The 13,711-nt window shown below is 42.0% G+C and overlaps 2 protein-coding genes across 2 annotated transcripts; one reads left to right on the forward strand and one right to left on the reverse strand.

Annotated features, from left to right (window-relative positions):
* Positions 1-247: 247 nt before the first annotated feature.
* Positions 248-8,453, reverse strand: LOC119656858 (protein mono-ADP-ribosyltransferase PARP16). Its single transcript, XM_038063515.1, has 5 exons — positions 7,620-8,453; positions 7,398-7,553; positions 1,217-1,426; positions 969-1,137; positions 248-867 (listed from the first exon to the last, which is right to left on the reverse strand). The coding sequence occupies exons 1-5, from the start codon at positions 7,905-7,907 to the stop codon at positions 566-568; spliced, it is 1,125 nt and encodes a 374-aa protein (XP_037919443.1). The 5' UTR covers positions 7,908-8,453; the 3' UTR covers positions 248-565.
* Positions 8,454-8,776: 323 nt separating this feature from the next.
* On the forward strand, positions 8,777-9,688 carry LOC119656866 (RNA-binding protein 8A). Its single transcript, XM_038063525.1, has 2 exons — positions 8,777-8,963; positions 9,099-9,688. The coding sequence occupies exons 1-2, from the start codon at positions 8,903-8,905 to the stop codon at positions 9,536-9,538; spliced, it is 501 nt and encodes a 166-aa protein (XP_037919453.1). The 5' UTR covers positions 8,777-8,902; the 3' UTR covers positions 9,539-9,688.
* The last annotated feature ends 4,023 nt before the right edge of the window (positions 9,689-13,711 follow it).

The following is a 13,711-nucleotide window of genomic DNA, read 5'->3' on the forward strand; positions in this document are numbered from 1 at the left end:
AATAGATATAGTATTAAGAATATGTTAGCGAAAACAGCAGAGATAGCTTTGAAAGTTTTCGGTTCGATTTTTCCAAATGGCCGTCTGGATTCCACCCATCATACGTCGGTTTCATAAATTTTTCTTCCCCGTAATCACGAACTTCACTCCTTTTCCCCAAAATTAACTCACTCAATCTCGTTACGTGCTCTTTACAAGCACTCGGAAATTCAGACTTCGAACTACATTTTTAGAAAGAAAATTCATGTTTAAATATTAAATAATAATAATTTATTGTAAATATCTCTTTTGGGATCATTTATAAAAATGGAAATAGTCGCGAAGTAGAACTTTATAAAAAAACTATTCGCACAAATACAGAATTGATTAGAACCAAGACTGTCATCCACCATCATCATAGAAATTAATACCAATTTTTTCAAGATCATGGATCAATTGATACAAATCACTGGACCAATACATTACACCCAAATCCTAACTAAATATCAAAAATGCATCAAGTGATTGTATGATGACGAGTGGCTGGGTTCCGTTTTTATCACATAACCTACAACAGTTGAAACCTCTAATCGTCATAAAAAGTTTTCCGCAATACATCTAACAAATAATTTGTTTTCTTCGAAATCACATGTCTAATATACATTCCATTCCCACTATTCGCTATTCCAATTGACGCCAGCAGCAGCGTGTAACAGCAAATCGTCAAAAAGTATTTGTTTTTACTCATCCATGAGATTGCCATGTTTTTAGTGGCGAGTAGGTTACTTGTAGACGATCGATTGCCGAAGAATAATAAATATCTTACACGAACGATTTCGTTGTTTGTTATGACAAAATATTTTTCAGGTACTTTGCTCTTCTTATCAGCTGCAAAATGAAGGAGAAAATTAGGTCCAATTCAATGGGGGGGTGGCAGTTATAAGTACAACGATTTCCAATTGAAAATGTGGAAAAATCCCTCAACTTACTTTTAACGTGACACTGCAAATGCTCCGGGTGTTCAATATATTCGCATATTGCAACACACGATAATATCGGACCACATTTCGATGCGCCCCATGCAGCGCCATTCGGACTAAAATTCAAGCTAACGGAAAGCTCTGATGATAGATAGATTCCCTCTCCAAATAAGGCATTCTACAAAGATATTGTTAAAACGTTAATATATAGTTCAAAGCCTACAATTTCAAGAACTATCTGAAATTTGATTACTCACCTTACACATGTGTTGTTGTAGTCCATGATTTAATATAGAATTGAAACTATCCAATTTACTACCGTGAAAAGCAAAATTTGTCGTATAACCCTCCTGCAGTTTAGCAAATTTCGATTCGGCTTTTGAATTGGGCGAAGGGCAAACTTCAAAGATATGTGTCGGGCGAGCAACAGATTGCACTTGTGGAACTTTGGACAGGACCAGATCAAACTGAAATAGAAAGAATTAAGATTATACTAAATCAAGATAGCTCAAGGTAGATTTTACACTTTCTATCGAAATCAACGTAATTGGATTTAAAAGAAGAATTCACATGCGGAGAAGCAAAGTTGGAAACTGAAATATCACCCAAAGAAGATTTCATTTTATTGGAGTCAACAATTTTTCAAAAATCGTGATCTATTCTGCTCCCTAACCCTCATTGTTTTTTCATTCGGATTCGGCTCTATCTTGTTTTTGTTTGTAGTAAATGACGTATGAGGAATACCTGAAATACAAGGACATGGTCCACGTTCCTGAACTAGCTATTACATTGATAACCACTTCCAACGAATGGTTGGTATCAGGAGAGATATACAAATTGATCGATACCCTGCCCACTAATAGAGATAGGGAGAGTACGATGACCCGTCAGATTTAGAACCTTGGTTCTGGTGGTGTTTCTCTTCAGTCCAACTTTACTTCCATCTCTTTCCAAATCCCGAGCCAACCCAGTGAGAGAGCAAACATATGTAAGTCATCAGCATAGTCAAAGTGTTTGAGAAAAGATGTCATCGTATATTGAACGCCGCCATGTCTTCCGTACATGGCAGCACGAAGAACGTCACCGATATCAAGATAAGATAACAATAATATCGGTGACAAGATGCAATCCTGGCGATTGGGACCTCAAAGTGGAAGTATCAGATCAGCAGTAGCTTCGATAAACGCTGCGGATAAATCGTGGAGCCCAGTAACTTCACTCTATTTGAGAGCATTCTGCTTAACTACTTCCGTATCAGAATGTTACGGTGGCCAGCCATGTCGTAAGCAGAGGAACCTCGCCGAAAGTGAAAAGAACCGTAGTGAAATGTCCTTTCAATCTCTTCAGTTGCTCGTCCTCGTAGAAGAGAAGTCGATCGTTAACGTTTTCCACAGGACCATTGAAAGATTTGATGCCAGATACACGCTCTTCCTTGATGCAGTATACACTTCCGAAATTATTGCGTTCTGCAGTATTTTTCGCTACCTTTTTGTCACGGCGCACACGATGCTGAGCTTTCATTCTAGGAAACAGCCATAGTCTGCTTCCGATAACCAAAGGTCTTCAGAGTCAGTCTCTATCCGAAGCGTTTGTAGCAGTAAAGTTCCGAAATTTTCAGGTTGGTAATACACAAATTTCTATCCCTTGCAGTCGCCTCTCACAACAGGCAGGGAAGACTGAGTGTATTATTAAACCCGATTTCACTTGGCAAGCCAGATCAGAGTGAGCAGATTGGTATTTGTTGACTAGAATATGAAACGCCACATCTTAGGCATAGAACAGCTGTTTGCCTTCCAGCAGGAGAACAAACCCAAATACACTTCCTTCCCGGTACGAGAACGCCCACCCAATCCCTAAACGGTGAACCTTAATCTAGTTGAATGTTTGTAGCATTTGCTTGAACTCCAGGTCCATAAACGGAATATCTCCATAAAATATGATTTCTCGGAGGCATTGTATAAAGCTGTGAACGAAAATCTCCTTCAATATAGTCCTCATTGTGTGCAATACAGTCGTGATAACGGCTAACTCAATCTTCCATACACTTTGCATAGGCCGAAGAAGCTATGGCCTTCGATTCAGGTTGCAAATTCTGTATGATGCCTTCAATTGACTCAAAACGGGTCCCACGGAGTGACAATTTCAGTTTGGGAAAGAGAAAAAAATCGCATGCAGCTCATCTTCATTATTGATGCGTTCGAGGAAGTCTGGTCCACGGGAAATCAGGTCTTAAGTAATCTTTTTCCGATACTCTTTTTGCAAAAAATTAAACTCTTTCGATACCAATCTTGCAGTGACGAGTCTCATACCCAAAACGTTGGTTAAAATTCTATTAACAGTCATTTTATAAATGCCCGACTCACGAGGTTGAAGGCTATCCGGAACGAGGCAAACCTTCCAGCCCTTCACGCCCTTCTTTGACCGATTTGTACCACCCGTATGCTTGTGTTTTTGATATAGATAAGTCACCGAAGGCCTTGTTCAACATCTGATTTTCTTATGTACAGAATTTCGGCCGTATAAAATCAAAAATATGGTTTGCAGCTAGGAAAAACCACTCTTGTCTCATATGTATATGGACTTGAAATAGTCTAAGTGTAATCTCGCGGTGTTTCTTGCGATTAAATTATGTGAAATAATTAAGACTTGTTTTTGCTTTCCGCTATTATTATGTATTAGCCTCGCAAATACCGATATTTCGGGAACCACTTGCTCCCTTCATCAGTGCTATAAGTCCCCCAGGGTCCTGCCTGGAGCAGACTTGTAGCACTGATGAAAGGAACAAGTGGCTCCCGAAATATCGTCAGGGGCCTACCTGTCGCTGACTTGTAGCACTGATGAAGTAAACAAGTGGTTCCCGAAATATCTGAATTTGCAACATTCATAAATAATATAAGCGAAAAGCGTCTTAATTATTTCAAATGAAGCAAAGTGTTTGCGAGGCTAGTTATAATGTGATAGATACTATGATGTGTGGTTATAAATTCGTACGAAAATGAATGAATAAGAAATGTGCCAAATCATTTAAGGGTAGACTTCAGTAAACACTTCTGTTAAATTACTATCATGCTTTCTTCGTTCAGCGTGCCAGTAAACAGGTAATGCGGTCTGAACCCCTATTTACTAAAACATGCAAAAGCATGGACCTTCACTGGATGTTTAACCATACGCTGGGTGTGTGGTTTCCCATGCCGACCACGCTCGCTTGTGCGTATTCCATGTCCAAAAAGACGCCTCAAAGCAACTAATATCTTATTTGCAACGCGCATTAATAAACACTACAGGTAATTAATAGATGTCATAATTATCCAGGTGAGACAATCTGATTTTATTTTCCAGCGAGAAGAATTGGAAAAGCGGGGCTTCAAAAGGGTTCTCCGGTTGTGTACCTTGTTGTTTTACATTAGTCCAATTTACTTTTGTCGGGATATACTCGATGGCTTTATATCAGATGGTCGCGAGATAGAAGTCCATGGATTCGATCCTGACTTCACCGGAATTACCGGTCTGAATAGAATTAGCCAGTAAAAAAATTTGTACCCGGGAATTCATGGGTGAGGTGTTCCAAATAGTGTAATATTAATTTGACGATGTGCAAAATCGTTCAATACTGCTAAAGTTTGGACATAAAAATAAGTTGTAGGGGAGATTGGCGTCGAACAAACAAATCCCTGAAGGAATACTGCATATAATGAAAGTGCTACAAGATAGTGATCATTTGTTTGTATACTCTCTGGAATCCTTTAGTACGTCAGTCGCAGGGTTTCCAGCGTGAATTCGGGGAAGCGACTCAATGAAGCCGCATTTGGTAGATCTTTTGTACAAAAATGAACTTTGTACAAGATACGTAAGTAACCTTTAAAAAGACATATACTACAATTAACTTAAGTAAAATTTGAAATACTAAAAATGGTGGTCAAGGCGCCAATTAGCTTTCTAAGAAAAGAAAAACAAAAAAAAAACAATTCGGGAAACCGAAAGCTTGACGCTTCAGTTATAAATAATTTGTGTAACGTAGTTCTCCATTGGCTGATAACATTGACCCGAAATATTTAAATCGCTCAATTCTGGGCAGGTTACTGCCATTGCAGGAACTGAGCGATTTAAATATCTCGAGGGGCAGATTACCGCCATTGCCAGAACTTAGCGATTTAAATATCTTGAGGGGCAGGTTACCGCCATTGCCAGAACTTAGCGATTTAAATATCTTGAGGCAATGTTATCAGCCAATGGAGAACTGCGGAATGAAATTGCTTCACGCATTACCGCAACCTAGAGCAAGTGGCATTCCACAACTGGTGTTCTTGGTGATCGACGTATCAGCGCACGTCTCAAATCTAAAATTTACTGCAATGTCGTCCGTCTCCCGCTCCCTATAGTTCTGAGTGTTGGCCAACTATAAAAGATAACAGCTACGACGATGAAATCCGCGCACGGTTGTTGGCAGTCAACAGAGCCTATTTTAGCTTACAAAAACTGTTCCGCTCGAAACATCTCACCATAGGGTCTTACTATACCAAGACAATGATCTTGCCAGCCCTCATGTATTCCCTGGAGACTTGGGTTCTTAGCAAGAAAAATTGCGAATCCTTGGCCGCATTCGAGAGAAGAATCCTCCGAAGAATTTTTGGCCCCCTACATGAGGAAGGACGATTCCGTAGCCTATTTAACGACGAAATCTATGAGCGATACCACGACCGTCTAGTTGTGGATAAAATCTGGCTCAATAGGTGGACGGGACACTTAATCCGTATGGATGAAGATGATCCAGCCCGGAAAGTCTATAAGAGCAATATCTATGTTAGAAAAAGAAAACGAGGCAGACCCTGCCTGGGATGGAGCGATGGCGTAGGTTAGGACGCCAGACAGCTTTTAGGGATATTGAATTGGTGCAATGGCGCAAAACCGAAGTGTCTGGAGTTCCTTATTAAGGCAGGCCTAGACCGGATACCGGTTGTTACGCCGTTGATGATGATGAATAAGATTCTGACACGAAAAAAATGGTTTTGAAGTTTTGAGCACGAGCGCCCTGTAACGGCCCCAGTGTGCGCCGTAATCTTGTATGCATTGGCATGCGTCTGGCACAAGAGCTCTCGTGATCCTCCTTAACTTAGCTCAGATGATGAGCCTTCGCCACCTGAGGTGCACCGCTGTTAAATAGTGCGAGTAGATTCCGGCCTTAACAATCCTCAGCGAGACACCGACTGTGCCGCCGAACAGCTGCCAAAAGCAGAACCCCGCCTGGCTAATCCGTTAGCCAACCCTTTCCCCTCTATGTTCCTAGGATCGGGAACACAGAGCAGGGTGATCATAAGCGTGGCGTCCAGATTGTTCAGCGCATTTCTGCACTACCCTACCAGCTTGGAGGATACCGCCGCTGAGTACAAAGCCATTAAGGCCGCTTGGCATTCGTTTGCATTCGAAAAAAGTCCTGCATCGACTCCACAGACTATCTTTGATACGTTGGTAAAGAATATTGTGCCGCCGGTCTTCCCTCTGGCCTGGTTGGAAAGTTCACAGCAAAGTTTCTCGTGAAGTTCAGCGTGGGTGTGGCATAGTCCGTGGGGTATGTCCAGATTTCGCGAGGTATTTCGTCTAGGATGTTAGTATAACATCGCTGTGGAGCATTCGGACTCACGTAGTCTGACGTCTATAGGGAGGAAATGCAGTAGCACCTGCACAATTTAAAAAAAAAAAAAAAATGTTTTTTCTATGTTAACCTACGAATATATCAGCCCACAAACTTTTTAATGGGGAAGTGACCATCACGAGTTTTTCACCCGGGTTGGAAGAGGCGACCTTCCTCCTTCCCTTCATAACCTCCTCACTCCCCCTAGAGATGGGGTTGAAAATTCTACCTTTTAGCCTGTGTACATTACGACCAACATTCAGATGGAACAGCTTCAGATAGTGACATTCGCTACCAACCTGAAGCACCGCCTATAATTCTCAAAATGATTCGATATTCTTGCCACCGTTGCTGCAATCTGAAAGATTCATTTTTCCACAGACTTACAACTTGGTTGGGACACGGCGTGCCTATCTGTGGGCACCTTTAGATTCCCTAATATGCTCCTCTCATAAAATTCGATTGTTCTTGCTATCAATTTCTACATCTACACTGCGTAAATATGTGGTGTCAGCAAAAACCACCTGATAAGATGCTTGCAAACAGCTTAAAACATCCAAAGGCATTGAGTTCTAATTACAGAAATCTGCGGTCTAAGCCACTGATAAACTGAATATTCCCTGCCAATGAAAAATCTAATCAAACACGAATATTTCATCAGCTGGTCGTGCAGCCGCCTCAGCTAAACGAATAATAAACGCACACTGACGTGTACCAAACAAAGACTCTTATCGGAAACGACAATTAGCCGCCATAAATGCTTGCGATAAGCGTTTGCGCCGCTGATTACAGTAATTCGGGGCACGTACCTCGCTCTCCTTGATCGTCCTTAGTGTCGTATCCTTTTCGCTAATTAGCACCCAATGGAGGAGTTCGACCACATCAACGTCCAATTCATCGTAGTTTCCTTCGTTGATGGTGCCCAGAATGAACCCCAACGCTGGCGTGTCGTTGATTGTGCTGACCTGGTCGTGGAATTAGAGGAAAGTTACCAGGGGCTGTGGTGTATTCAGTCAATTATTAGAAATTACCAAATAGTCAATATCGAATGACCCATTGATGACATATTTCGGTGGCAAAGGTCTCAATTGTGAGTCGTATCGATAGCTCAAAGCTGCTGCAACGAATAGTGTCCACCGCGAGTCCGCCGCCAGCAAGTCCTTCCCCAAGATCGACTTCAGGTCGCAAATCTTCTCCACGTACTCCCGGGCAATGTGCGATCCTGGCGCCACCGACATGTTATTGTTCCGTAAGTTGGGCTCGCCAGGATCCTCGCTGCCAATGTTCCGATAGTTCTGTCGATTCACTGAATCCACCATTTGGGTCACTGGCGCATAAACTACTTTTCAATTTTCCAATTTTTAGTCTTTTTGAATTAAAGACCGAGAGCTCTTAAAGCAGTCTTCGAAGAAGTCTAGAAACGCGTATTTTGCAAACACTCGCAGATTATTTTTGATTTATCAGAAAAGTCCAAACAAAACGGGAAAAGTGAAATCTTTGCGTTGGAAATATTTATGGTAACTATTTCAGGGTGAAACAAAGCCCGCAATTTTTCAATTTAACTAAATTTATTTTGAAGGATGTTCTCCTGAATGTTTTGTTTCTAATTTGGGTATATTTTTGTTTTGACTGACCCGCGCCGGACAATTGAATGAGAAATACTTGACGAGGCGACCCGTAAAGTAGGCACTGATGTGGAGAACACTGCGCCTGCGGTTGCTACCACTTTTCGTAAGATAAGAGATACCGCACTGGAAGCCTAAACGAAATACGAATCAACGGAACGAACTAAAAGTACTGAATATTGGGCTGCATTTTATATTTCCCGTGGAGCCTAGATGTGGTGGTAGTGCCTTCGCCAGTCGTCATCGTCATATCAATAATCGAAATTCGAAAATAAACATTACAAATTCAGTATCAATTCACAACCAAATGTAACAGGTTCGGAGTTTATTCACAATGAATTTGTTCAAAATCGAGTTCATTACTAAATATTTTATCATTTAATGAAAAGTAATGATCAAAAATAATTAATTAGTTGAAAATTCGAGCGAGAAAGTTCACAAGCTTACACAATTACATATAATCATCCATAATATCAGTCGAAACTAAATTATTTAAGAGATCCACCTAACAAAATGCAAATGCTGTCATAGTGCTAAGCGACCTTTAATCCAACTTGACAGCCGAAGAATATCGAAATTTAGAATGTTTTAAGAGGTGAGGTTTCTACCTGTCACTGACATACTTTCTAGCGATTCGTGGAGAAAATACTCAGTATTCTATAAGTAATCGTGGAATAGCTGTAAGAAGAATGGCTGACGTACTCGATATCGACAATGCTGAAGATTTTGAAGTTGACGATGATGGAGATCGTAAGTAATTTGTGATTTATTGTTTTGACGTTTGTTTTTTATTGTTCTAAGTGATTTCGCTATTCGCTATTATTAAGAATAATTGGCCTCACAATGAAGTTATTGCGTTTCTCATCAATGTTTCGTTTTTTCCAGAGGGAATTGTCCGCCTAAAGGAGAAAGCTCGCAAACGCAAAGGACGCGGCTTTGGCAGCGAAAGTGTCCCACGCGAGCCAATTCATAATTATGACCGCGTCCGCAATGAGGAGGAGGACGAAGCCGACCCAGGACCACAGCGTTCAGTTGAGGGATGGATTCTCTTTATCACATCCATCCATGAAGAGGCTCAAGAAGATGACATTCAGGAGAAATTCTGCGAGTATGGAGACATTAAGAACATTCACTTGAATTTGGACCGAAGGACAGGTTTCTCTAAAGGATACGCCTTGGTGGAGTATGAAACTTACAAACAAGCATTGGCAGCAAGGGAGGCGTTGAATGGGACTGAAATTCTTGGACAGACGATTAATGTGGATTGGTGCTTCGTGAAGGGACCGAAAAGAACAAAGAAGTCGTCGGACAGGAGGAGGCGATAGAGGGAGTGGATGAGTTTTGTGTTTTTATCCCCTTCGGAATGCAAATCCGATTGTATCTCATTTCATACCGTAGATTAATGCACTTATACAATGTGAGAGATCATATGAAAAAAAACTTTTTATTTAATAAAATGAAACGAATTGGACACATTTCCTGTTTGATTTTCCAATAAGAGCATAGTGCCATGAGCTCTATGAGTCTCTGCTTCAGTGAGACCTTTCCATTTTCTATGGGTGTTGAGGTGAGGTGGACAAAGTATAGTATAGGTCCCAGGGGGAAACGTGGATTGGTACCCACGATGGAGCATAAAACCTGGACAATGGCTGCTGAACCAACAGCTCTACCACCAAACCCTATCTGCACCTGCACGTGATGACCGCTGGGAGCTCTTTCTTAAAGAAAAGCTGCAGACAGAAGGTTGAAGGTGAGTCTCCCGCGGCTAAAAACGGGACAAATTGTACCAACTGGTCCTCCAGGATGGGGGTTGGGTAGGGAACCCTACACGGAAAACAACTTGTTACGAGGCCGCAACAGGAGCCGCGGACTGGACTGACAACACAATGAAGAACCCGGCAACGACAACGGAATAACGAATTGCGCATTTTCTCATGAAAAGTGCGCTCCCTGCGCAGAGATCAAATAACGATTTGCGCATTTTCTCATGGAATGTGGGCTCCCTGTACATAGATGACGCTGCCAGGCGATACCCTGTCCCAATATAGGGGAGAAGGATATCTTCTATGAGGCAGAATAATGAACCCTCGAAGTCTGTCCCAGATATGATATCAAAGTCATATTTGGGGATTTTAATAGGCGAACGGTTATGCACTCTATGCTTGCGAGGCAAATTTAGAAATATAAGCCTCATTAACGTTCACGCCCCTACAGAGGAGACTGCACAGTGGGAGAAGGGTACCTTCTACGAGCCAGTAGAATGTACCCCTGTCCCAAATATGATATCAAACTCCTACTTGGGAATTTTAACAGTCAAGTAGGGACGCAGCCCATATTCAGGCGATACGTTGTCTCCCATAGCTTACGTCTAAATACAAATGATAACGGACCGCGAATTATTCAATTAGCAGTGTCATACGAAATGATTGTTGGAAGTACCTGGTGCTGTTAGTTAACAAGACGGGTCGCTCCGCGTATATTATTGAAGTTGATATCCCCCTAATAGCAACAATGGACGAAAATATGTGGAGAAGAAGGTGAACTATAAACCACCAGCTCGGAAAATCAAAGAAATTTGGCATCTCAAGAAAGTGGTCGTAGTTCCCATAATATTTTCAGCTGCAGGTATTGTACCAAAATCCTCCATGGCTTCCCTTGATGTTCTGGGACTCTGGTTCAAACCATGGAGAAATATTCCATTCTGCATACATGCTTGATATTGCAGGGAGTTCTATACGGATTCTCTCATTAGCCTACCGCAGGTCACCACCACCAGCGCCTCTTTATATTTTAAGTAGGTAGGATAATCTGAGGCTAAATGCTTGGCACTTAATGCTAGTATTAAGTAAAATCCGGCATCTACGAGATTGTGATAATTCGGGGAAAAATAATAATCGTTGGCGCAACAATCCATATGTAATAGAAAACCGAAGCGTTTCCATGGGCGGTGTGTAACCAAGAGACCTTCACACCGTGCTGTGAAAGATTCGATTCTCTCATGATTAATTTCTCTGAGAATTTCTGCATTTGGAGGTGCAGCAGTACCTATCTCCTCGTCCACAAAGAGTCTCATCTCATCACTCAGAGAATTCTTCCATTTTCAAGTTTACACCTTCCACTTTTCGAAAAATTATTAACTGGTAGCGAGTCCGCATATAAGGGTTCAGCCACTGTATGCACTATTCTCCGCGCGCAGTTTTATTGAGGGGACGCACACCGAAAATGCTATGACTTTATCTATTTTCTATGAGTTCAAAAACATCATTCTCTGTTGCTCTCAAAATAAAGATGCTCTACAGTTTCTTGATATGATTGAATTGCAAGGTTTTTAGAAAAAAAGTGGAGTACCATATGCCGACTATCCTTGAACACCTACAGACTCTTCTGGTCCAGTTCGAACACCAAATTGAAACCCTCCACGCTTATAAGTTTGTTCTTCCTGGCATTCATGAACTTTACCCTCCAGCGTCCGAAATTTTCTGTTCTGTTTACCTTGCATGCGAATGATGTTCCCTGCCTTCCTTCGAGGGCCAGGCATCCAACATCCGTGATAGTTTGGCCCACTCACAACTGTGAACTTGGCCTGACCGCTAGAAATTAAAGTTGTTATTACCTACTACGACCATTCGTTCTTAATTTAAACCTAGAAACTGAGCTTCTAGAAGGATTTCTAAAGATTATTTTGCAGATTTTTCAATGTCCGAACAAGATTAGATGAATTTTTAGGCAGAATCAACTGGAACCGATTTCCTTTCTTCTAAAAGTCTCTTCCACGAATCCCTCTTGGCTATAGTATATTGTGTAAACATTTGGTCATATTCCTCCACCACCTTGGCTCTTTGTGGTCATCGGCATATTTTCTGTCGTAAGACAACCCAGCTTTGCGCCGAAATCCACCAAATACGATATAACTAAAATGTGTCTGACGTCTTGCCGGATGTCATCGCCCTATCTGAGACAGGGTCTGCCGAACTGTTACAGGTTAAATGATTTGCCCACCACAACCTTCTCATCTGGATTTTGTTCACAACCAGACGGTCATAGTACCGCTCATAAATTTCTTCGTTATATAGGCTATGGAACGATCCATCCTCCTTGATTTGATTATTTTGCGATTCGACGCCCTCCCCGGTTCTCATGGTGAGCGTTGGCTTCGTAGCTGAGGAGAAATGTATTTTTTTTGAGAATTGCGGAGTCCTAAGTCCGCATCCACTTGTTTAGGGCTTAGCGCCCAAACTTTAAAAAATATAAGGCGAAGACGGTTTTACGGTTCCTTACCAGAGTAGAGGCAAATCGTCAGACGCTACCTCACCTCTGCCCTGGGAGCAGCGTGACCGAAGCGGTTCGCAGATGTTAAGTGCTCCTTTATATAATTCGCAGAACACAACATGACTACGAACTATATTGAGTGTAAATCCGCCCGTACCTTGGATCAAAGCTTGACCAGAGATAAACATATTTTTTTGAGGGTTGCGGGGCACTTAACATCTGGGAGTCGCTTCGATAACCCTGCCCCCAGAGCAGAGGTGAGGCAGCGTCTGACGATTTGCCTCTGCTCTGGTAAGAAACCGTAGAGCCGTCTTCGCCTTATATTTTTGAAGAGAAATAGTAGCGCCTTCCCACCGACGAACTTCGCAGGTCTAACGACTTATTTTGGTGGGACCTGGGTATCATCTCTTGAGAAATATCCTGATGCCATGACTGCCTCTCGAATTCGTAGAAGCTTTGCCGTCTCAATCATTGCGGCTGGTCACCTGGCCTTGGCCCCGATGCTGGAGGCTTATTTATATCCTGAGCTTTCTTAAGGCACTCTTTAGGCTCTAGGCCTTTCTTCAGTTAGCGTAGATACCATTTAGCACCTGCGTTGCTGAAGTCTGTCTTCCGCCTTCTTGGGTGTAGTCAATTGTAGTTTTATTTGCAGGTGACTTGTTCGCCGTGCCACGATCTCCTGTAGCATAAACAATTCCATTATTGCGTTGATGAGGGAAACAGAAACTGCTAAAAATAACAACAATTTCGCTTTCATATACCGCATCATTTCGATAGTCCTTTTCATCCACGATGTTCAACAGCTGAAGAGGCGAAATGAGTACTCCACCATGATTCTCAATAGTATAAATCTTGTGAATGAGTTAGGAAGCCACCGTAACATACGGACTTTTCCTGCAACCAAAAGGCAAATTATTTTTGCCGTCAATGCGCTCAAATGGAGTGAGCGGGCTTAAACTGCAGACCTATTCTTTGCACCCGAGGACTGTGGAAAGTCGATATTCCCTTTCATTAGTAAATTTGTAAAAAATTTTGAGTTCGTGGAAGAAAGGAAGGATTGTTAAAATTCAGAAAACGGGCATCCGACTTCTGTCCGGTAGCGTCAACAAGGTATTTATCTGGAATGCTCAACGCAGGGGTGAGAGGTACTTGAAGTACCTCTCGCCCCTACAGTTAATAACTATTATCAGGTGGACACATGGCGACGCAAAATATCATGTGCTGGAGCG

Source organism: Hermetia illucens, chromosome 1 (assembly GCF_905115235.1).
Source record: "Hermetia illucens chromosome 1, iHerIll2.2.curated.20191125, whole genome shotgun sequence".
Taxonomy (NCBI): domain Eukaryota; kingdom Metazoa; phylum Arthropoda; class Insecta; order Diptera; family Stratiomyidae; genus Hermetia; species Hermetia illucens.